Genomic DNA, 25,099 nt, shown 5'->3' with positions numbered 1-25,099 from the left:
GAGAGAGAAGGGGCCAATGGGCCGTCCCTAGTTGGACTGAGACAGAGGAACAGCATGCACTACCACAGGTAGGAAACAGCAACAGGTTGGAGACAGCAACAGGTTGGAGACAGCAACAGGTAGGAGACAGCAACAGGTAGGAAACAGCAACAGGTTGGAGACAACAACAGGTTGGAGACAGCAACAGAGGGGCGGCAGGTAGCCTAGTAGCCTAGTGGTTAGAGGGGCGGCAGGTAGCCTAGTGGTTAGAGGGGCGGCAGGTAGCCTAGTAGCCTAGTGGTTAGAGGGGCGGCAGGTAGCCTAGTAGCCTAGTGGTTAGAGGGGCGGCAGGTAGCCTAGTAGCCTAGTGGTTAGAGGGGCGGCAGGTAGCCTAGTGGTTAGAGGGGCGGCAGGTAGCCTAGTGGTTAGAGGGGCGGCAGGTAGCCTAGTGGTTAGAGGGGCGGCAGTTAGCCTAGTAGCCTAGTGGTTAGAGGGGCGGCAGGTAGCCTAGTGGTTAGAGGGGCGGCAGGTAGCCTAGTAGCCTAGTGGTTAGAGGTGCGGCAGGTTGCCTAGTAGCCTAGTGGTTAGAGGGGCGGCAGGTAGCCTAGTAGCCTAGTGGTTAGAGGGGCGGCAGGTAGCCTAGTGGTTAGAGGGGCGGCAGGTAGCCTAGTAGCCTAGTGGTTAGAGGGGCGGCAGGTAGCCTAGTGGTTAGAGGGGCGGCAGGTAGCCTAGTAGCCTAGTGGTTAGAGGGGCGGCAGGTAGCCTAGTGGTTAGAGGGGCGGCAGGTAGCCTAGTAGCCTAGTGGTTAGAGGGGCGGCAGGTAGCCTAGTAGCCTAGTGGTTAGAGGGGCGGCAGGTAGCCTAGTGATTAGAGGGGCGGCAGGTAGCCTAGTAGCCTAGTGGTTAGAGGGGCGGCAGGTAGCCTAGTGGTTAGAGGGGTGGCAGGTAGCCTAGTAGCCTAGTGGTTAGAGGGGCGGCAGGTAGCCTAGTGGTTAGAGGGGCGGCAGGTAGCCTAGTAGCCTAGTGGTTAGAGGGGCGGCAGGTAGCCTAGTGGTTAGAGGGGCGGCAGGTAGCCTAGTAGCCTAGTGGTTAGAGGGGCGGCAGGTAGCCTAGTAGCCTAGTGGTTAGAGGGGCGGCAGGTAGCCTAGTAGCCTAGTGGTTAGAGGGGCGGCAGGTAGCCTAGTAGCCTAGTGGTTAGAGGGGCGGCAGGTAGCCTAGTAGCCTAGTGGTTAGAGGGGCGGCAGGTAGCCTAGTGGTTAGAGGGGCGGCAGGTAGCCTAGTGGTTAGAGGGGCGGCAGGTAGCCTAGTGGTTAGAGGGGCGGCAGGTAGCCTAGTAGCCTAGTGGTTAGAGGGGCGGCAGGTAGCCTAGTAGCCTAGTGGTTAGAGGGGCGGCAGGTAGCCTAGTGGTTAGAGGGGCGGCAGGTAGCCTAGTAGCCTAGTGGTTAGAGGGGCGGCAGGTAGCCTAGTAGCCTAGTGGTTAGAGGGGCGGCAGGTAGCCTAGTGGTTAGAGGGGCGGCAGGTAGCCTAGTGGTTAGAGGGGCGGCAGGTAGCCTAGTGGTTAGAGGGGCGGCAGGTAGCCTAGTGGTAGCCTAGTGGTTAGAGGGGCGGCAGGTAGCCTAGTAGCCTAGTGGTTAGAGGGGCGGCAGGTAGCCTAGTGGTTAGAGGGGCGGCAGGTAGCCTAGTGGTAGCTTAGTGGTTAGAGGGGCGGCAGGTAGCCTAGTGGTAGCCTAGTGGTAGCCTAGTGGTAGCCTAGTGGTTAAAGAGGCGGCAGGTAGCCTAGTGGTAGCCTAGTGGTTAGAGGGGCGGCAGGTAGCCTAGTGGTTAGAGGGGCGGCAGGTAGCCTAGTGGTAGCCTAGTGGTAGCCTAGTGGTTAAAGAGGCGGCAGGTAGCCTAGTGGTTAGAGGGGCGGCAGGTAGCCTAGTAGCCTAGTGGTTAAAGAGGCGGCAGGTAGCCTAGTGGTTAAAGAGGCGGCAGGTAGCCTAGTAGCCTAGTGGTTAGAGGGGCGACAGGTAGCCTAGTGGTTAGAGGGGTTGCAGGTAGCCTAGTAGCCTAGTGGTTAGAGTTTTGGACTAGTAACCAGAAGGCTGGTAGATCATATCCCTGAGCTGACTAGGTAAAAACCTGTCGTTCTGCCCCTGAACAAGGCAGTTAACCCACCGTTCCTAGTCTGTGTGTTCTTTGCTGACTTGCCTAGCTAACTAATGAAACACAGTGACAGGTTTGATAAGGAATTATATATTGAGATTTATTTTCTGGGTCTATAGACATTTAAATTGCCTGGTATTATATGGGAGAACAACAGATGGCTGGTTTATTTATAGTAGAGGCTACAAAGACAGTGGATTGAGTTTATGGGTGAAGGAGATTCTCCTTCGTCAGACAGCTGGACATCGTTTCCATTCTGTGAAACATCACTGAGAGAAACTGAGAAACTTATAGGTGGTGGGATTTAAATTGTTTATTTTATTTAACTAGCCAAGTCAGTTAAGAACAAATTATTATTTACATTGACGGTTTACAAGGGCAAAACCCGGACGACGCTGGGCCAGTTGTGCATCTCACTATGGGACTCTTATACAGCCTGGATTTGAACCTTGCAAATCCTAGAACACTTTTGACTACCGGGGTGACAGGGTAGCCTAGAGGTTAGAGCGCTGGACTAGTAACTGGAAGGTTGCAAGTTCAAACCCCAGAGCTGACAAGGTACAAATCTGTTGTTCTGCCCCTGAACAGGCAGTTAACCCACTGTTCTTTGGCCGTCATTGAAAATAAGAATTTGTTCTTAACTGACTTGGCTAGTTAAATAAAGATAAAAAAATAAATATGTTTAGAAAGTAGTTGTTTGTTGTCTTTGGCTCGATAAGTTATTCAGAGGGAAAGGGAATTATTGGGAATTATAACAAAGGGAATGATTAATTTCAGAGATAAAATAGATGTGCTGAAGCTGGCATACATTTGGGCAAGAAAACATCTCCAATCCTTTGTATTCTTTCACTGTGTACTCTGTCTTTTTTTAAATCAACAAAGCATGAGAAGACTTTTCCTTTGTTTTGGTTTGTTTGTTTGTTAATTAGGGTGTGCAGGGTGAATATGTGGTCTGTCGTACAATAATAAAAGCCATTTTGACATTTACATTGTTTTCACTGAGGAACGGTATGAGTCTGCTGTTAATGATAATGCAGAGAATTTCCCAAGGTTGCTGTTGATGCATATCCCTGTTGACGGTCTCCTCTCTCTCTCTCTCTTCCTCTCTCTCTCTTCCTCTCTCTCTCTCTTCCTCTCTCTCTCTCTTCCTCTCTCTCTCTCTTCCTCTCTCTCTTCCTCTCTCTCTCGCAATTCAAGGGCTTGGAAACATATGTTTACATTGCCAAAGAAAGTGAAGAATATAATAAACAAAAGTGAAATAAACAATACACATTTAGAGTAAACATTACACTAATAGAAGTTCCAAAAGAATAAAGACATTTCAAAAGTCATATTACGTCGATATACAGAGTTGTAATGATCTCTCTCTCCCTGCTCCAGTATGTGTTGTCGATATACAGAGTTAGGGTTAGGGTAATGATCTCTCTCTCTCTCCCTGCTCCAGTATGTGTTGTCTGGGTCTCCTGGTGGTGGTGGCTCTGACCCCGTGGACCCTGGCACAGTTCCCCAGAGAATGTGTCACCTCAGCGGGGCTACGGAGCGGCCAGTGCTGCCCCTCTCTCACTGGAGCCCTGGATGACGAGTGTGGTTCTGCCACAGCGAGGGGTCAGTGTGTGTCCGTAGCTGCCGACAGCCACCGCCACGGCACCCAGTACCCACATGACGGCCGGGACGACCGGGAACGCTGGCCGTTAAGGTTCTTTAACCGGACGTGCCGGTGTAACGGGAACTTTGCCGGGCATAACTGTGGACGTTGCCGGTATGGACTCATCGGTCCTAACTGTGATCAGAGGATATCTGTGGGTAAGAGAGAGGGAGGTGGATTTATGTATCTGATTGGATATAGTCTCTTTCTTTACTCTCGTTCCGACTTCCTTTAAAATTAAAATTAAATAGATAATAAATATATTTATTCTAGGTTTTCTTCATACATCCGTGTATTTCTGTATCAGGGACCATCTACAGTCTGTATCAGGGACCATCTACAGTCTGTATCAGGGACCATCTACAGTCTGTATCAGGGACCATCTACAGTCTGTATCAGGGACCATCTACAGTCTGTATCAGGGACCATCTACAGTCTGTATCAGGGACCATCTACAGTCTGTATCAGGGACCATCTACAGTCTTCATACATCCATGTATTTCTGTATCAGGGACCATCTACAGTCTGTATCAGGGACCATCTACAGTCTTCATACATCCGTGTATTTCTGTATCAGGGACCATCTACAGTCTGTATCAGGGACCATCTACAGTCTGTATCAGGGACCATCTACAGTCTGTATCAGGGACCATCTACAGTCAGGGACCATCTACAGTCTGTATCAGGGACCATCTACAGTCTGTATCAGGGACCATCTACAGTCTGTATCAGGGACCATCTACAGTCTGTATCAGGGACATCATCTACAGTCTGTATCAGGGACCATCTACAGTCTGTATCAGGGACCATCTACAGTCTGTATCAGGGACCATCTACAGTCTGTATCAGGGACCATCTACAGTCTGTATCAGGGACCATCTACAGTCTGTATCAGGGACCATCTACAGTCTGTATCAGGGACCATCTACAGTCTGTATCAGGGACCATCTACAGTCTGTATCAGGGACCATCTACAGTCTGTATCAGGGACCATCTACAGTCTGTATCAGGGACCATCTACAGTCTGTATATATCCATGTATTTCTGTATCAGGGACCATCTACACTTTCTAACGTTCAATATTTATGATCTCCCTCCTTTATTTCCCTCCCTCTTCCCTTCCCCCTTTCACTCTCCCTCCCTTTCTCCCCCCTCACCCCCATGCTTCTCTCCCTGCTTCCCAACCTACCCCCCTGCTTCCTCCCTCCCTCCATCCACCCTCCCTCCCTCCCTCCACCCTCCATCCATCCATCCATCCTCCCTCCCTCCCTCCCTTCCATCCTTCCTGCTTCCCTCCCTCCCTCCATCCACCTCCCTCCCTCCCTCCCTCCATCCACCCACCCTCCCTCCCTCCCTCCATCCATCCATCCATCCATCCATCCATCCTCCCTCAATCCCTCCCTCCCTCCCTTCCATCCTTCCTGCTTCTCTCCCTCCCTCCATCCTCCCTCCCTCCCTCCATGCTTCCTTCCTTCTCTCCCTCCCTCCATCCTCCCTCCCTCCCTCCCTCCCTCTCTCCCTCCTCCCTCCCTCCCTCCCTCCCTCCCTCTCTCCAGTCAGGAGGAATGTGATGCAGATGAGTTCAGCAGAGAAGCAGGCGTTTGTGAACTCTCTGGACCAGGCCAAGAGGACCGTCCACCCTGACCTGGTCATCTGCACACGACGGTAACCAGTTTGGTGGTGCTGTGATCTCATCTTAATGATCGCAGATCGATTGCTTCGATCTGATTGTGCATCGGAACCAAATAACTGAAACTTCATCACCACTCATCTGTTTAGATCAAATATAACCTCATCTGTTTAGATCAAATATTATCTCATTCGTTGGAGAATTGGAGGCTAGAGTTAGAGGATTGGAGGCTGTAGGTTAGAGAATTGGAGGCTAGAGGTTAGAGAATTGGAGGCTGTATGTTAGAGAATTGGAGGCTGTAGGTTAGAGAATTGGAGGCTGTAGGTTCTCTCCGTTCTCTCCACTGGCTTCCAGTTGAAGCTCGCATCCGCTACAAGACCATGGTGCTTGCCTACGGAGCTGTGAGGGGAACGGCACCTCAGTACCTCCAGGCTCTGATCAGGCCCTACACCCAAATAAGGGCACTGCGTTCATCCACCTCTGGCCTGCTCGCCTCCCTACCACTGAGGAAGTACAGCTCCCGCTCAGCCCAGTCAAAACTGTTCGCTGCTCTGGCCCCCCAATGGTGGAACAAACTCCCTCACGACGCCAGGACAGCGGAGTCAATCACCACCTTCCGGAGACACCTGAAACCCCACCTCTTTAAGGAATACATAGGATAGGATAAGTAATCCCTCTCACCCCCCCTTTAAGATTTAGATGCACTATTGTAAAGTGACTGTTCCACTGGATGTCATAAGGTGAATGCACCAATTTGTAAGTCGCTCTGGATAAGAGCGTCTGCTAAATGACTTAAATGTAAATGTAAATGTAGATTTGGAGACTGTAGGTTAGAGAATTGGAGGCTGTAGGTTAGAGGTTAGAGAATTGGAGGCTGTAGGTTAGAGATTTTGGAGGCTGTAGGTTAGAGAATTGGAGGCTGTAGGTTAGAGATTTGGAGGCTAGAGGTAAGAGAATTGGAGGCTGTAGGTTAGAGGTAAGAGAATTGGAGGCTGTAGGTTAGAGGTTAGAGAATTGGAGGCTGTAGGTTAGAGGTTAGAGAATTGGAGGCTGTAGGTTAGAGGTTAGAGAATTGGAGGCTGTAGGTTAGAGGTTAGAGAATTGGAGACTGTAGGTTAGAGATTAGAGATTTGGAGGCTGTAGGTTAGATATTAGATAATTGGAGGCTGTAGGTTAGACAATTGGAGGCTGTAGGTTAGAGAATTGGAGGCTAGAGGTTAGAGGTTTGGAGGATATAGGTAAGAGATTGGAGGCTATAGAGGTTATAGATTTAGAGGTTAGAGGTTAGAGAATTGGGTGGGAGCTTGGTTGTGCATTAAACTCCACTTTGCCACATTGTCATTGATAAATCCTCACCTTTCTACAGTTACCAGGAAGTGTACGGCCCGGACGGTAACAGCCCTCAGTTTGACAACGTCACCATCTATAACTACTTTGTGTGGACACACTACTACTCTGTCAGCAAGACCTACATGGGGGCGGGGCAGGCTAGCTTTGGGGGTGTGGACTTTTCTCACGAAGGCCCGGGATTCGTCACCTGGCACAGGTTCCACCTGCTGCAGCTGGAGAGAGATATGCAGGTGAGTGAGAGAAGGGGGTACGAAGTGTATGTGTGTGTGAGAGAAAAGAGAGTGTGTGTGTGTGTGTGTTCAATATTGTTGTATATTCAAACATTGTAAAACACTCTCTCGACCAATCAGAATCGAGTATTCAGCCAAGCAGGGATTATATAAACTGTAATATTGATCCTTACCATATGTCTTCCCCATCCATCCATCCCGTCAATCTCTCCACCTCTCCATCCCCTCAATCTCTCCATCACTCCACCTCTCCATCCCCTCAATCTCTCCATCCCTCCACCTCTCCATCCCCTCAATCTCTCCATCCCTCCATCCCCTCAATCTCTCCATCCCTCCATCCATCCATCTCTCCATCTCTCCATCCCCTCCACCTCTCAATCTCTCCATCTCTCCATCCCTCCATCCATCCATCTCTCAATCTCTCCATCCCTCCACCTCTCCATCCCCTCAATCTCTCCATCCCTCCACCTCTCCATCCCCTCAATCTCTCCATCCCTCCACCTCTCCATCCCCTCAATCTCTCCATCACTCCACCTCTCCATCCCCTCAATCTCTCCATCCCTCCACCTCTCCATCCCCTCAATCTCTCCATCCCTCCACCTCTCCATCCCCTCAATCTCTCCATCCCTCCACCTCTCCATCCCCTCAATCTCTCCATCCCTCCACCTCTCCATCCCCTCAATCTCTCCATCCCTCCACCTCTCCATCCCCTCAATCTCTCCATCCCTCCACCTCTCCATCCCCTCAATCTCTCCATCACTCCACCTCTCCATCCCCTCAATCTCTCCATCCCTCCACCTCTCCATCCCCTCAATCTCATCCCTCCACCTCTCCATCGCCTCAATCTCTCCATCCCTCCACCTCTCCATCCCCTCCACCTCTCCATCCCCTCCACCTCTCCATCCCCTCAATCTCTCCATCCCTCCACCTCTCCATCCCCTCCACCTCTCCATCCCCTCAATCTCTCCATCTCTCCATCCCCTCAATCTCTCCATCCCTCCATCCCCTCAATCTCTCCATCCCTCCATCCTCTCAATCTCTCCATCCCCTCAATCTCTCCATCTCTCCATCCCCTCAATCTCTCCATCCCTCCATCCCCTCAATCTCTCCATCCCTCCATCCTCTCAATCTCTCCATCCTCTCCATCCCCTCAATCTCTCCATCTCTCCATCCCCTCAATCTCTCCATCCCCTCAATCTCTCCATCTCTCCATCCCCTCAATCTCTCCATCCCTCCATCCCCTCAATCTCTCCATCCCTCCATCCTCTCAATCTCTCCATCCCCTCAATCTCTCCATCTCTCCATCCCCTCAATCTCTCCATCCCTCCATCCCCTCAATCTCTCCATCCCTCCATCCCCTCAATCTCTCCATCTCTCCATCCCCTCAATCTCTCCATCCCTCCATCCCCTCAATCTCTCCATCCCTCCATCCTCTCAATCTCTCCATCCCTCCATCCCCTCAATCTCTCCATCCCTCCATCCCCTCAATCTCTCCATCTCTCCATCCCCTCAATCTCTCCATCCCTCCATCCCCTCAATCTCTCCATCCCTCCATCCTCTCAATCTCTCCACCTCTCCATCCCCTCAATCTCTCCATCCCTCCATCCTCTCCATCTCTCCATCCCCTCAATCTCTCCATCTCTCCATCCCCTCAATCTCTCCATCCCTCCATCCCCTCAATCTCTCCATCTCTCCATCCCCTCAATCTCTCCATCCCTCCATCCCCTCAATCTCTCCATCCCTCCATCCCCTCAATCTCTCCATCTCTCCATCCCCTCAATCTCTCCATCCCTCCATCCCCTCAATCTCTCCATCCCTCCATCCTCTCAATCTCTCCATCCCTCCATCCCCTCAATCTCTCCATCCCTCCATCCCCTCAATCTCTCCATCTCTCCATCCCCTCAATCTCTCCATCCCTCCATCCCCTCAATCTCTCCATCCCTCCATCCTCTCAATCTCTCCACCTCTCCATCCCCTCAATCTCTCCATCCCTCCATCCTCTCCATCCCTCCATCCTCTCAATCTCTCCATCTCTCCATCCTCTCCATCCCTCCATCCTCTCAATCTCTCCATCCTCTCCATCCTCTCCATCCCTCCATCCCTCCATCCCTCCATCCTTTTCAAGGACATGTTGGGTGATGCCACCTTTGCACTCCCCTACTGGAACTTTGCCATCGGCGGCAGTGAGTGTGACGTGTGTACTGACGACCTCCTAGGAGCCAGGTCTGCCTTCGATATGAACAGCCTCAGCCCCAACTCTGTCTTCTCCCAGTGGAGGGTGATCTGTGAGAGTGTCGAGGACTATGACACTCTGGGAACCATCTGTAACAGTGAGCATGATATGCCCTAACACCTAGTAAACACTCTGGGAACCATCTGTAACAGTGAGCATGATATGTCCTAACACCTAGTAAACACTCTGGGAACCATCTGTAACAGTGAGCATGATATGCCCTAACACCTAGTAAACACTATAGGAACCATCTGTAACAGTGAGCATGATATGCCCTAACACCTAGTAAACACTATAGGAACCATCTGTAACAGTGAGCATGATATGCCCTAACACCTAGTAAACACTCTGGGAACCATCTGTAACAGTGAGCATGATATGCCCTAACACCTAGTAAACACTCTGGGAACCATCTGTAACAGTGAGCATGATATGCCCTAACACCTAGTAAACACTCTGGGAACCATCTGTAACAGTGAGCATGATATGTCCTAACACCTAGTAAACACTCTGGGAACCATCTGTAACAGTGAGTATGATATACCCTAACACCTAGTAAACACTATAGGAACCATCTGTAACAGTGAGCATGATATGCCCTAACACCTAGTAAACACTATAGGAACCATCTGTAACAGTGAGCATGATATGCCCTAACACCTAGTAAACACTCTGGGAACCATCTGTAACAGTGAGCATGATATGTCCTAACACCTAGTAAACACTCTGGGAACCATCTGTAACAGTGAGCATGATATGCCCTAACACCTAGTAAACACTATGACACTCTGGGAACCATCTGTAACAGTGAGCATGATATGCCCTAACACCTAGTAAACACTATGACACTCTGGGATCCATCTGTAACAGTGAGCATGATATGCCCTAACACCTAGTAAACACTCTGGGAACCATCTGTAACAGTGAGCATGCTATGCCCTAACACTTAGTAAACACTATGACACTCTGGGAACCATCTGTAACAGTGAGCATGATATGCCCTAACACCTAGTAAACACTATAGGAACCATCTGTAACAGTGAGCATGATATGTCCTAACACCTAGTAAACACTCTGGGAACCATCTGTAACAGTGAGCATGATATGCCCTAACACCTAGTAAACACTATAGGAACCATCTGTAACAGTGAGCATGATATGCCCTAACACCTAGTAAACACTATAGGAACCATCTGTAACAGTGAGCATGATATGCCCTAACACCTAGTAAACACTATAGGAACCATCTGTAACAGTGAGCATGATATGCCCTAACACCTAGTAAACACTATAGGAACCATCTGTAACAGTGAGCATGATATGTCCTAACACCTAGTAAACACTCTGGGAACCATCTGTAACAGTGAGCATGATATGCCCTAACACCTAGTAAACACTATGACACTCTGGGATCCATCTGTAACAGTGAGCATGATATGCCCTAACACCTAGTAAACACTCTGGGAACCATCTGTAACAGTGAGCATGATATGCCCTAACACTTAGTAAACACTATGACACTCTGGGAACCATCTGTAACAGTGAGCATGATATGCCCTAACACCTAGTAAACACTATAGGAACCATCTGTAACAGTGAGCATGATATGTCCTAACACCTAGTAAACACTCTGGGAACCATCTGTAACAGTGAGCATGATATGCCCTAACACCTAGTAAACACTATAGGAACCATCTGTAACAGTGAGCATGATATGCCCTAACACCTAGTAAACACTATAGGAACCATCTGTAACAGTGAGCATGATATGCCCTAACACCTAGTAAACACTATAGGAACCATCTGTAACAGTGAGCATGATATGCCCTAACACCTAGTAAACACTATAGGAACCATCTGTAACAGTGAGCATGATATGTCCTAACACCTAGTAAACACTCTGGGAACCATCTGTAACAGTGAGCATGATATGCCCTAACACCTAGTAAACACTATGACACTCTGGGATCCATCTGTAACAGTGAGCATGATATGCCCTAACACCTAGTAAACACTCTGGGAACCATCTGTAACAGTGAGCATGATATGCCCTAACACCTAGTAAACACTATGACACTCTGGGAACCATCTGTAACAGTGAGCATGATATGCCCTAACACCTAGTAAACACTATAGGAACCATCTGTAACAGTGAGCATGATATGTCCTAACACCTAGTAAACACTCTGGGAACCATCTGTAACAGTGAGCATGATATGCCCTAACACCTAGTAAACACTATAGGAACCATCTGTAACAGTGATGACTAACCCTTTTTACTAACCCTGTGCTTGGTGACTGAGCATGCTTTTCTAGTCCAGCACTAGGCTAAATCTGGGGCAGGGAAACTGACAGTAACACACCCCAGACTGATCTGGGCCAGGGAAACTTACAGTAACACACCCCCGACTGATCTGAGGCAGGGAAACTGACAGTAACTAACCCCAGACTAATCTGGGGCAGGGAAACTGACAGTAGCACACCCCAGACTGATCTGGGGCAGGGAAACTGACAGTAGCACACCCCAGACTGATCTGGGGCAGGGAAACTGACAGTAGCACACCCCAGACTGATCTGGGGCAGGGAAACTGACAGTAGCACACCCCAGACTGATCTGGGTCAGGGAAACTGACAGTAGCACACCCCAGACTGATCTGGGGCAGGGAAACTGACAGTAACACACCCCAGACTGATCTGGGGCAGGGAAACTGACAGTAACACACCCCAGACTGTGCCACTCTGGATAGAGGGAACCATCTGTAACACACCCCAGACTGTGTCACTCTGGATAGAGGGAACCATCTGTAACACACCCCAGACTGTGCCACTCTGGATAGAGGGAACCATCTGTAACACACCCCAGACTGTGCCACTCTGGATAGAGGGAACCATCTGTAACACACCCCAGACTGTGCCACTCTGGATAGAGGGAACCATCTGCAACACACCCCAGACTGTGCCACTCTGGATAGAGGGAACCATCTGTAACACACCCCAGACTGTGCCACTCTGGATAGAGGGAACCATCTGTAACAGTGATTTTGGTTGGACCTGTTAGAAGTAGTGCTGACGTGTGATTTCTCTGGGCTTTGGAAGGAATTATAACTAAGACACAATGAACAACAGGGTTCTGAAGGTCTGAACTAAGGCATCAGTAGGATAATCTACATTCACATGACTCCAGATTAGGAGATTAGTCTGGTTGGTATGTATAATCCGGGACAGATTACAACACTCACCTCCTACCTGCCTTCGTCTCAGTAAATGTCCTACAATTTAAATTTCCTAGAGATTCAAAATTGCATCGATTGGGGAGAATTGAGTTAGAATTGTGACCAGACAGAAGATGAGAGGAGTGAGGGTGTGTGACCTGACAGAACATGAGAGGAGTGAGGGTGTGTGACCTGACAGAACAACAGAGGAGTGAGGGTGTGTGACCTGACAGAACATGAGAGGAGTGAGGGTGTGTGACCTGACAGAACATGAGAGGAGTGAGGGTGTGTGACCGGACAGAACATGAGAGGAGTGAGGGTGTGTGACCTGACAGAACAACAGAGGAGTGAGGGTGTGTGACCTGACAGAACATGAGAGGAGTGAGGGTGTGTGACCTGACAGAACATGAGAGGAGTGAGGGTGTGTGACCGGACAGAACATGAGAGGAGTGAGGGTGTGTGACCTGACAGAACATGAGAGGAGTGAGGGTGTGTGACCTGACAGAACATGAGAGGAGTGAGGGTGTGTGACCGGACAGAACATGAGAGGAGTGAGGGTGTGTGACCTGACAGAACATGAGAGGAGTGAGGGTGTGTGACCGGACAGAACATGAGAGGAGTGAGGGTGTGTGACCTGCTCAGTGATATCTAGTAGCTTTCCAGTCTGTCTCCTAGCTCATCCTCTTTACCTCAGTACACAGGGGCAGGGACACAGGTCAGTACTCAGTACACAGGTCATGTGACTTCCTAATATGGGCGTTATGAGGATGAGGAGGAAGAAGTCTGCCAGTCTACTGGTTCTCTTTGATCAAGAGGAATTACACTCAAATGGACAGATAGACAGCACACAGCTATGCAATATCTCCTCGTGTGTGTGTGTGTGAGTGAGTGAGTGAGTGAGTGAGTGAGTGAGTGAGTGAGTGAGTGAGTGAGTGAGTGAGTGAGTGAGTGAGTGAGTGAGTGAGTGAGTGAGTGAGTGAGTGAGTGAGTGTGAGAGAGAGAGAGAGAGATTTTCCTGACCAGTGACCACATGACCTAACCAGGGGGGAAAACACAGAAAATGTCTGAAATCATAACTAACTGTTGAATCCTTGATTTGATTCCTAAATTCCTTGCCTCCCTCTCAAAGCTCATTGGAGGAAAGGATCCAATCAAGGTGTTCTTCCACTTTGAGCCCCTCCTCCAGTGACCTTTGAGAGGAAGGTGAGGAATAATTAAGGAATCAAGGACAGGAGGAATCAAGGACAGGAGGAATCAAGGACAGGAGGAATCAAGGACAGGAGGAATCAAGGACAGGAGGAATCAAGGACAGGAGGAATCAAGGACAGGAGGAATCAAGGACAGAAGGACTCAAGGACAGAAGGAATCAAGGACAGAAGTGCACTATACTGTGAATAGGGAGCCATTTGAGATTCATACATGTTAAATGAGACTAGTCCAATACTTTTTGTTGACATGTCAACCCTCTGTGCCCTATGAATTCAGAGACCTGTGACCCCTAACCCGTATTGATTCAGAGACCTGTGACCCATAACACCTAACCCGTATTGATTCAGAGACCTGTGACGCCTAAAAGCCTAACCTTGTTATGCAGGTGAATGAGGACCCAAAAGCAACTTGGCGAAAACAGAGTCTTTAATCCAGTAAAGTAAATCTACAATCATAAAGCATAATTCCACTCGTAATGACGAGAACAGACTGGAGACTCGATCATGAACTGCAGGTTGCCTCGGGAAGGCACTTGAACGTAGCAGACTCAGACACCTGCTCACCACGCAGCATCTGAGGGAAACACGACACGACAGGGCGATACACAGCACGGTGAACAATAGACAAGGATCCGACAGGGCAGGAACGGAAAACAAGGGGAGAAATAGGGACTCTAATCAGGGAAAAAGATAGGGAACAGGTGTGGGAAGACTAAATGATTGATTAGGGGAATAGGAACAGCTGGGAGCAGGAACGGAACGATAGAGAGAAGAGAGAGAGGAAGGGAGAGAGAAAAAGGGGAACGAACCTAAAAAGACCAGCAGGGGGAAAACGAACAGAGGGAAAAGCAAAATGACAAGACAATATAAGACAATACATGACAGTACCCCCCCACTCACCGAGCGCCTCCTGGCGCTCTCGAGGAGGAACACTGGCGGCAACGGAGGAAATCATAGATCACAAACGGTCCAGCACGTCCCGAGAAAGAACCCAACTCCTCTCCTCAGGACCGTAACGGAAAAATGAAAAAAAAAGGAAACTAGGGTACTACTCTAAAAAAAAAATGACACGGGTAGAGAACTGAAAGCTTTAGAGCAAACAGGACCAAACAGGCCAGGAGAGTAACAACTAGGGACAGACTGAGACACAGCAAGGGCAGGAACAAGAACAGGAGAGATGCGATGGCAGGGAACAGACTGAGACCCAGCAAGACCAGGAGCAGAAGCAGAAAAAAAATTACCAGACTTCTTCTGCGCGCAGTCCGAACACGCAGCCACGAAACGGCGCGTGTCACGCTCCTGAGTAGGCCACCAAAACCACTGGCGAATAGAAGCAAGCGTACCCCGAACGCCGGGATGGCCAGCTAACTTGGCAGAGTGAGCCCACTGAAGAACAGCCAGACGAGTAGAAACAGGAACGAAAAGAAGGTTACTAGGGCAAGCGCGCGGCGACGCAGTGTGCGTGAGTGCTTGCTTAACCTGTCTCTCAATTCCCCAGACAGTCAACCCGACAACACGCCCAACAGGAAGGATCCCCTCGGGATCGGTAGAAGCCACAGAAGAACTAGAGACGGGATAAAGCATGAGGCTTGGTGTTCTTAGTACCCGGGCAATAAGAAATAACAAATTCGAAACGAGCGAAAAACAACGCCCAACGAGCATGACGCGCATTCAGTCGTTTGGCAGAACGGATGTACTCAAGGTTCTTTTGGTCAGTCCAAACGACAAAAGGAACGGTCGCCCCCTCCAACCACTGTCGCCATTTGCCTAGGGCTAAACGGATGGCGAGCAGTTCGCGGTTAGCCACATCATAGTTACGTTCCGACGGTGACAGGCGATGAGAAAAATACGCACAAGGGTGGACCCCATCGTCAGTATCGGAGCGCTGGGACAGAATGGCTCCCACGCCCACCCCCGACGCGTCAACCTCAACAATAAACGGTTTAGACGTCAGGTGCAACAAGGATAGGAGCGGATGCAAAACGCTTCTTGAAGAGAACAGGACAACAATCATACGACCGGTGAGGAGGAAGGGAGTTGGTTCTGGACCGACTGAAGACCGTGCGCAGACCATGATACTCCTCCGGCACTCCTGTCAAATCACCAGGTTCCTCCTGAGAAGAGGGGACAGAACAAACAGGAGAAATAGCAGACATTAAACACTTCACATGACAAGAAACGTTCCAGGAAAGGATAGAATTACTAGACCAATCAAAAGAAGGATTATGACACACTAGCCAGGGATGACCCAAAACAACAGGTGTAAAAGGTGAACAAAAAATCAAAAAAGAAATGGTCTCACTATGGTTACCAGATACAGTGAGGGTTAAAGGTAGTGTTTCATATAATATACTGGGGAGAGGACTACCATCCAAGGCAAACATGACCGTGGGCTCCCCCTAACTGTCTGAGAGGAATGTCATGTTCCCGAGCCCAGGCTTCGTCCATAAAACAGCCCTCCGCCCCAGAGTCTATTAATGCACTGCAGGAAGCTGCCGATCCGGTCCAGCGTAGATGGACCGGTAAGGTAGTACAGGTACTTGACGGAGAGGACCGTCTAGTAGCGCTCACCAGTCGCCCTCCGCTTACTGATGAGCTCTGGCCTTTAACTGGACATGAAATGACAAAATGACCAGCGGAACCGCAATAGAGACAGAGGCGGTTGGTGATTCTCCGTTCCCTCTCCTTAGTCGAAATGCGAATACCCCCCCAGCTGCATGGGCTCAACACCTGAGTCAGTGGGGGAAGATGGTAGTGTCGGAGAGAGGGGAGACACGGTTAACGCGAGCTCTCTTCTATGAGCTCGGTGACGAAGATCTACCCGTCGTTCAATGCGAATAGCGAGTTCAATCAAAGAATCCACGCTGGATGGAACCTCCCGAGAGAGAATCTCATCCTTAACCTTAGCGTGGAGTCCCTCCAGAAAACGAGCGAGCAACGCCTGCTCGTTCCAGTTACTGGAGGCAGCAAGAGTGCGAAACTCTATAGAGTAATCCGTTATGGATCGATTACCTTGACATAGGGAAGACAGGGACCAGGAAGCTTCTTTCCCAAAAACTGAACGATCAAAAACCCTTATCATCTCCTCTTTAAAGTTCAGATAATTGTTAGTACACTCAGCGCTTGCCTCCCAGATAGCTGTGCCCCACTGCCGAGCCCGACCAGTAAGGAGTGATATGACGTAGGCAATCCGAGCTCTCTCTTGAGTATGTGTTGGGTTGGAGAGAGAACACTATATCACACTGGGTGAGAAAGGAGCGGCACTCAGTGGGCTGCCCAGAATAACATGGTGGGTTATTAACCCTAGGTTCCGGAGGCTCGGAAGACCCGGAAGTAGCTGGTGGCACGAGACGAAGATTCTGATACTGTCCTGAGAGGTCGGAGACCTGAGCGGCCAGGGTCTCAACGGCATGCCGAGCAGCAGACAATTCCTGCTCGTGTCTGCCGAGCATCGCTCCCTGGAACTCGAGAGTAGAGTAGAGAGAATCCATAGTCGCTGGGTCCATTCTTGGTCGGATCCTTCTGTTATGCAGGTGAATGAGGACCCAAAAGCAACTTGGCGAAAACAGAGTCTTTAATCCAGTAAAGTAAATCTACAATCATAAAGCATAATTCCACTCGTAATGACGAGAACAGACTGGAGACTCGATCATGAACTGCAGGTTGCCTCGGGAAGGCACTTGAACGTAGCAGACTCAGACACCTGCTCACCACGCAGCATCTGAGGGAAACACGACACGACAGGGCGATACACAGCACGGTGAACAATAGACAAGGATCCGACAGGGCAGGAACGGAAAACAAGGGGAGAAATAGGGACTCTAATCAGGGAAAAGATAGGGAACAGGTGTGGGAAGACTAAATGATTGATTAGGGGAATAGGAACAGCTGGGAGCAGGAACGGAACGATAGAGAGAAGAGAGAGAGGAAGGGAGAGAGAAAAAGGGGAACGAACCTAAAAAGACCAGCAGGGGGAAAACGAACAGAGGGAAAAGCAAAATGACAAGACAATATAAGACAATACATGACAGTACCCCCCCACTCACCGAGCGCCTCCTGGCGCTCTCGAGGAGGAACACTGGCGGCAACGGAGGAAATCATAGATCACAAACGGTCCAGCACGTCCCGAGAAAGAACCCAACTCCTCTCCTCAGGACCGTAACGGAAAAACGAAAAAAAAAGGAAACTAGGGTACTACTCTAAAAAAAAATGACACGGGTAGAGAACTGAAAGCTTTAGAGCAAACAGGACCAAACAGGCCAGGAGAGTAACAACTAGGGACAGACTGAGACACAGCAAGGGCAGGAACAAGAACAGGAGAGATGCGATGGCAGGGAACAGACTGAGACCCAGCAAGACCAGGAGCAGAAGCAGAAAAAAAATTACCAGACTTCTTCTGCGCGCAGTCCGAACACGCAGCCACGAAACGGCGCGTGTCACGCTCCTGAGTAGGCCACCAAAACCGCTGGCGAATAGAAGCAAGCGTACCCCGAACGCCGGGATGGCCAGCTAACTTGGCAGAGTGAGCCCACTGAAGAACAGCCAGACGAGTAGAAACAGGAACGAAAAGAAGGTTACTAGGGCAAGCGCGCGGCGACGCAGTGTGCGTGAGTGCTTGCTTAACCTGTCTCTCAATTCCCCAGACAGTCAACCCGACAACACGCCCAACAGGAAGGATCCTCGGGATCGGTAGAAGCCACAGAAGAACTAGAGACGGGATAAAGCATGAGGCTTGGTGTTCTTAGTACCCGGGCAATAAGAAATAACAAATTCGAAACGAGCGAAAAACAACGCCCAACGAGCATGACGCGCATTCAGTCGTTTGGCAGAACGGATGTACTCAAGGTTCTTTTGGTCAGTCCAAACGACAAAAGGAACGGTCGCCCCCTCCAACCACTGTCGCCATTTGCCTAGGGCTAAACGGATGGCGAGCAGTTCGCGGTTAGCCACATCATAGTTACGTTCCGACGGTGACAGGCGATGAGAAAAATACGCACAAGGGTGGACCCCATCGTCAGTATCGGAGCGCTGGGACAGAATGGCTCCCACGCCCACCCCCCGACGCGTCAACCTCAACAATAAACGGTTTAGACGTCAGGTGCAACAAGGATAGGAGCGGATGCAAAACGCTTCTTGAAGAGAACAGGACAACAATCATACGACCGGTGAGGAGGAAGGGAGTTGGTTCTGGACCGACTGAAGACCGTGCGCAGACCATGATACTCCTCCGGCACTCCTGTCAAATCACCAGGTTCCTCCTGAGAAGAGGGGACAGAACAAACAGGAGAAATAGCAGACATTAAACACTTCACATGACAAGAAACGTTCCAGGAAAGGATAGAATTACTAGACCAATCAAAAGAAGGATTATGACACACTAGCCAGGGATGACCCAAAACAACAGGTGTAAAAGGTGAACAAAAAATCAAAAAAAGAAATGGTCTCACTATGGTTACCAGATACAGTGAGGGTTAAAGGTAGTGTTTCATATAATATACTGGGGAGAGGACTACCATCCAAGGCAAACATGACCGTGGGCTCCCCTAACTGTCTGAGAGGAATGTCATGTTCCCGAGCCCAGGCTTCGTCCATAAAACAGCCCTCCGCCCCAGAGTCTATTAATGCACTGCAGGAAGCTGCCGATCCGGTCCAGCGTAGATGGACCGGTAAGGTAGTACAGGTACTTGACGGAGAGGACCGTCTAGTAGCGCTCACCAGTCGCCCTCCGCTTACTGATGAGCTCTGGCCTTTAACTGGACATGAAATTACAAAATGACCAGCGGAACCGCAATAGAGACAGAGGCGGTTGGTGATTCTCCGTTCCCTCTCCTTAGTCGAAATGCGAATACCCCCCAGCTGCATGGGCTCAACACCTGAGTCAGTGGGGGAAGATGGTAGTGTCGGAGAGAGGGGAGACACGGTTAACGCGAGCTCTCTTCTATGAGCTCGGTGACGAAGATCTACCCGTCGTTCAATGCGAATAGCGAGTTCAATCAAAGAATCCACGCTGGATGGAACCTCCCGAGAGAGAATCTCATCCTTAACCTTAGCGTGGAGTCCCTCCAGAAAACGAGCGAGCAACGCCTGCTCGTTCCAGTTACTGGAGGCAGCAAGAGTGCGAAACTCTATAGAGTAATCCGTTATGGATCGATTACCTTGACATAGGGAAGACAGGGACCAGGAAGCTTCTTTCCCAAAAACTGAACGATCAAAAACCCTTATCATCTCCTCTTTAAAGTTCAGATAATTGTTAGTACACTCAGCGCTTGCCTCCCAGATAGCTGTGCCCCACTGCCGAGCCCGACCAGTAAGGAGTGATATGACGTAGGCAATCCGAGCTCTCTCTCTTGAGTATGTGTTGGGTTGGAGAGAGAACACTATATCACACTGGGTGAGAAAGGAGCGGCACTCAGTGGGCTGCCCAGAATAACATGGTGGGTTATTAACCCTAGGTTCCGGAGGCTCGGAAGACCCGGAAGTAGCTGGTGGCACGAGACGAAGATTCTGATACTGTCCTGAGAGGTCGGAGACCTGAGCGGCCAGGGTCTCAACGGCATGCCGAGCAGCAGACAATTCCTGCTCGTGTCTGCCGAGCATCGCTCCCTGGAACTCGAGAGTAGAGTAGAGAGAATCCATAGTCGCTGGGTCCATTCTTGGTCGGATCCTTCTGTTATGCAGGTGAATGAGGACCCAAAAGCAACTTGGCGAAAACAGAGTCTTTAATCCAGTAAAGTAAATCTACAATCATAAAGCATAATTCCACTCGTAATGACGAGAACAGACTGGAGACTCGATCATGAACTGCAGGTTGCCTCGGGAAGGCACTTGAACGTAGCAGACTCAGACACCTGCTCACCACGCAGCATCTGAGGGAAACACGACACGACAGGGCGATACACAGCACGGTGAACAATAGACAAGGATCCGACAGGGCAGGAACGGAAAACAAGGGGAGAAATAGGGACTCTAATCAGGGAAAAAGATAGGGAACAGGTGTGGGAAGACTAAATGATTGATTAGGGGAATAGGAACAGCTGGGAGCAGGAACGGAACGATAGAGAGAAGAGAGAGAGGAAGGGAGAGAGAAAAAGGGGAACGAACCTAAAAAGACCAGCAGGGGGAAAACGAACAGAGGGAAAAGCAAAATGACAAGACAATATAAGACAATACATGACAAACCTATGACCCCTATAGATTTCAGAGACCTGTGACCCCAAACCCTAACCTATGACCCCTATAGATTCAGAGACCTGTGACCCCTAACCCCTAACCTATGACCCCTATAGATTCAGAGACCTGTGACCCCAAACCCCTAACCTATGACCCCTATAGATTCAGAGACCTGTGACCCCTAAACCCTAACCTATGACCCTATGTATTCAGAGACCTGACCTGTGATACCTAACCTATGACCCTATAGATTCAGAGACCTGTGACCCCTAACCTATTACTATAGATTCAGACATGTGACCCCTAAACCCTAACCTACGACCCTATAGATTCAGAGATCTGTGACCCCTAACCCCTAACCTATGACCGTATAGATTCAGAGACCTGTGACCCCTAACCCCTAACACTATAGATTCAGAGACCTGTGACCCCTAACCCCTAACCTATGACCCTATAGATTCAGAGACCAGTCCCATCAGGAGGAACCCAGCCGGTAACATGGCGCGACCCATGGTGCAGAGGCTGCCTGAACCCCAGGATGTAGTGGACTGTCTGGACCTGAAAACCTTCGATACCCCACCTTACTACTCCACCTCTTCAGAGAGCTTCAGGAATACCGTAGAGGGTGAGGATTCAGGAACACAGTAGAGGGTGAGGATTCAGGAACACAGTAGAGGGTGAGGATTCAGGAACACAGTAGAGGGTGAGGATTCAGGAACACAGTAGAGGGTGAGGATTCAGGAACACAGTAGAGGGTGAGGATTCAGGAACACAGTAGAGGGTGAGGATTCAGGAACACATTAGAGGGTGAGGAATCAGGAACACAGTAGAGGGTGAGGATTCAGGAACACCGTAGAGGGTGAGGATTCAGGAACACCGTAGAGGGTGAGGATTCAGGAACACAGTAGAGGGTGAGGATTCAGGAACACAGTAGAGGGTTTGGATTCAGGAACACAGTAGAGGGTGAGGATTCAGGAACACAGTAGAGGGTGAGGATTCAGGAACACCGTAGAGGGTGAGGATTCAGGAACACCGTAGAGGGTGAGGATTCAGGAACACCGTAGAGGGTGAGGATTCAGGAGAGGGTGATTCAGGAACACAGTAGAGGGTGAGGATTCAGGAACACCGTAGAGGGTGAGGATTCAGGAACACCGTAGAGGGTGAGGATTCAGGAACACAGTAGAGGGTGAGGATTCAGGAACACAGTAGAGGGTGAGGATTCAGGAACACAGTAGAGGGTGAGGATTCAGGAACACCGTAGAGGGTGAGGATTCAGGAACACCGTAGAGGGTGAGGATTCAGGAACACCGTAGAGGGTGAACACCGTAGAGGGTGAGGATTCAGGAACACCGTAGAGGGTGAGGATTCAGGAACACCGTAGAGGGTGAGGATTCAGGAACACAGTAGAGGGTGAGGATTCAGGAACACAGTAGAGGGTGAGGATTCAGGAACACAGTAGAGGGTGAGGATTCAGGAACACCGTAGAGGGTGAGGATTCAGGAACACCGTAGAGGGTGAGGATTCAGGAACACCGTAGAGGGTGAACACCGTAGAGGGTGAGGATTCAGGAACACCGTAGAGGGTGAGGATTCAGGAACACAGTAGAGGGTGAGGATTCAGGAACACAGTAGAGGGTGAGGATTCAGGAACACAGTAGAGGGTGAGGATTCAGGAACACAGTAGAGGGTGAGGTATATAATACAGGCATTTTTATCCATAGAGAATTACAGTTACGAGTATACATTTTGCGTATGTTGGTGCCGGGAACTGAACCCACTATCCTGACCCACAAGTAACCCTCCTTTCCTCTGTCTCAAGAGGACACATACCTCCACCCCAAACCTCCTAACCCTCCTCTCTTCTCTTCTCTCTCTCTCTCTCCTCTCCTCTCTCTCTCTCTCTCTCTCTCTCTCTCTCTCTCTCTCTCTCTCTCCTCTCTCATCCCTCTCTCTCCTCTCCCCCCCCGCCTCCCTCTCTCTATCCTCCCCCTCCCCCTCTCCTCTCTCTCCTCTCTCTCCTCCCCTCTCCCCTTCTTCTCTCCTCTCTCCCCTCTCTCCTCCCTCCTCTCTTCCCCTCTCTCTCTCCTCCCTCCTCTCTGTCTATCCTCTCTCTCCTCCCTCCAGGCTACAGTGCCCCTCAGGGTGGCTATGACCCAGTAATGCGCAGCCTCCATAACCTGGCTCACCTGTTCCTCAACGGGACGGGAGGGCAGACACACCTGTCCCCTAACGACCCCATCTTTGTCCTGCTCCACACCTTCACTGACGCCATCTTTGACGAGTGGCTGAGCCGACACGCCCCAGGTATAGTATGTCACAACTGCAGCCAATCACAGAACACAAACAATTCAGTCAAACAGACCAATGGGGAACGCGTCTGCAGACCCACACCCAGCCAGCTCTCAGCTGAGGTTCATGTCGTCCCCCAGGGGAGGCAGTGTACCCGGAGGAGGATGCTCCTATTGGTCACAACAGACAGTTCAACATGGTTCCCTTCTGGCCACCCGTCACCAACGCTGAGATGTTCGTCACAGCCCCCGAGAACCTGGGATACACCTACGAGGTCACATGGCCCAGTGAGTGAGTGGTGGTGAGTGAGTGGTGAGTGAGTGGTGAGTGGTGAGTGAGTGGTGGTGAGTGGTGGTGAGTGAGTGAGTGAGTGAGTGAGTGAGTGAGTGAGTGAGTGAGTGAGTCAGACAGTCAGTCAGACAGAACATAGGTCACACAGCACAGTGAGTCATACACAGAGACTGTATGACCTTTGAACTCTATGGTTATATTCCAAATGGCCCCTATTCCCTATATAGTGAACTACTTTAGACCAGGGCCCTATTCCCTACATAGTGCACTACTTTAGACCAAGGCCCTATTCCCAATAGTGTGAACTACTTTAGACCAGAGCCCTATTCCCTATATATAGTGCACTACTTTAGACCAGGGCCCTATTCCCTATATAGTGAACTACTTTATACCAGAGCCCTATTCCCTATATAGTGCACTAATTTAGACCAGGGCCCTATTCCCTATATAGTGAACTAATTTATACCAGAGCCCTATTCCCTATATAGTGCACTATTTTAGACCAGGGCTCCATTCCCAATAGTGTGGACTACTCACGGAATAGGATACCATTTGGGATGTGACTGTAGTCTAATTGTTAACTGTAATATTGATAACCCTAGTGCAGGGATAGAGCAAAAACCTGCACATCCAGCTGTTCTCATATATATGTATTTTATTGAGCCAACTGTTGCTTTTCTCTCCCCCCCCCCGTACAGCTCGCCCCTACACGCTGTCTGAGATCATCACCATAGCGATCGTCGCCGCCGTGCTGGTGGCTGCGGTGGTGTCGGGGGTCATTGCGTGTGCCATGCGTGCTCGCTACTTCCGCTCGGCTGAGGGACTGGAGCCGTTGCTAGGGGAGACCTTCCGTCGCTACTCAGACAGACAGACGGACAACAGCCAGTCTGTCGTGTAGAGATCATGTGTCTCCACCGGCACCCTATTCCCTGTATAGTGCACTACTAGTGACCAGAGCCCTATTCCCTATATAGTGCACTACTAGTGACCAGAGCCCTATTCCCTATATAGTGCACTACTAGTGACCAGAGCCCTATTCCCTATATAGTGCACTACTAGTGACCAGAGCCCTATTCCCTATATAGTGCACTACTAGTGACCAGAGCCCTATTCCCTATATAGTGCACTACTAGTGACCAGAGCCCTATTCCCTATGTAGTGCACTACTAGTGACCAGAGCCCTATTCCCTATATAGTGAACTACTAGTGACCAGAGCCCTATTCCCTATGTAGTGCACTACTAGTGACCAGAGCCCTATTCCCTATATAGTGAACTACTAGTGACCAGAGCCCTATTCCCTATATAGTGAACTACTAGTGACCAGAGCCCTATTCCCTATGTAGTGCACTACTAGTGACCAGAGCCCTATTCCCTATATAGTGAACTACTAGTGACCAGAGCCCTATTCCCTATGTAGTGCACTACTAGTGACCAGAACCCTATTCCCTATGTAGTGCACTACTTTAGCATACTGGCCTAACACTCTAAACATTAGGCTAGTGCACTACTTTAGCATACTGGCCTAACACTCTAACCACTAGGCTAGTGCACTACTTTAGCATACTGGCCCAACACTCTAACCACTAGGCTAGTGCACTACTTTAGCATACTGGCCTAACACTCTAACCAATAGGCTAGTGCACTACTTTAGCATACTGGCCTAACACTCTAACCAATAGGCTAGTGCACTACTTTAGCATACTGGCATAACACTCTAA

At 49.9% G+C, this 25,099-nt stretch overlaps 1 protein-coding gene across 3 annotated transcripts; it reads left to right on the top strand.

The window, feature by feature from the left end:
• LOC124023358 (5,6-dihydroxyindole-2-carboxylic acid oxidase-like) lies at positions 1 to 24,420 on the top strand. 3 transcript variants are annotated; one of them, XM_046337884.1, is made up of 9 exons: positions 1 to 68; positions 3,568 to 3,926; positions 5,325 to 5,433; positions 6,765 to 6,978; positions 9,104 to 9,308; positions 21,259 to 21,426; positions 22,925 to 23,104; positions 23,230 to 23,376; positions 24,079 to 24,420. In XM_046337884.1, the coding sequence occupies exons 1-9, from the start codon at positions 55 to 57 to the stop codon at positions 24,276 to 24,278; spliced, it is 1,596 nt and encodes a 531-aa protein (XP_046193840.1). In that variant the 5' UTR covers positions 1 to 54; the 3' UTR covers positions 24,279 to 24,420. The 3 variants fall into 3 exon arrangements, with proteins under 3 accessions (XP_046193840.1, XP_046193841.1, XP_046193842.1); XM_046337885.1 differs by having other exon boundaries at positions 51 to 136; XM_046337886.1 differs by lacking the exon at positions 1 to 68 and adding an exon at positions 69 to 119.
• The last annotated feature ends 679 nt before the right edge of the window (positions 24,421 to 25,099 follow it).

This window comes from Oncorhynchus gorbuscha, unplaced genomic scaffold (assembly GCF_021184085.1).
Source record: "Oncorhynchus gorbuscha isolate QuinsamMale2020 ecotype Even-year unplaced genomic scaffold, OgorEven_v1.0 Un_scaffold_1609, whole genome shotgun sequence".
In the NCBI taxonomy this organism is placed as follows: Eukaryota; Metazoa; Chordata; class Actinopteri; order Salmoniformes; family Salmonidae; genus Oncorhynchus; species Oncorhynchus gorbuscha.
This window is presented reverse-complemented; position numbering and strand designations above follow the sequence as displayed.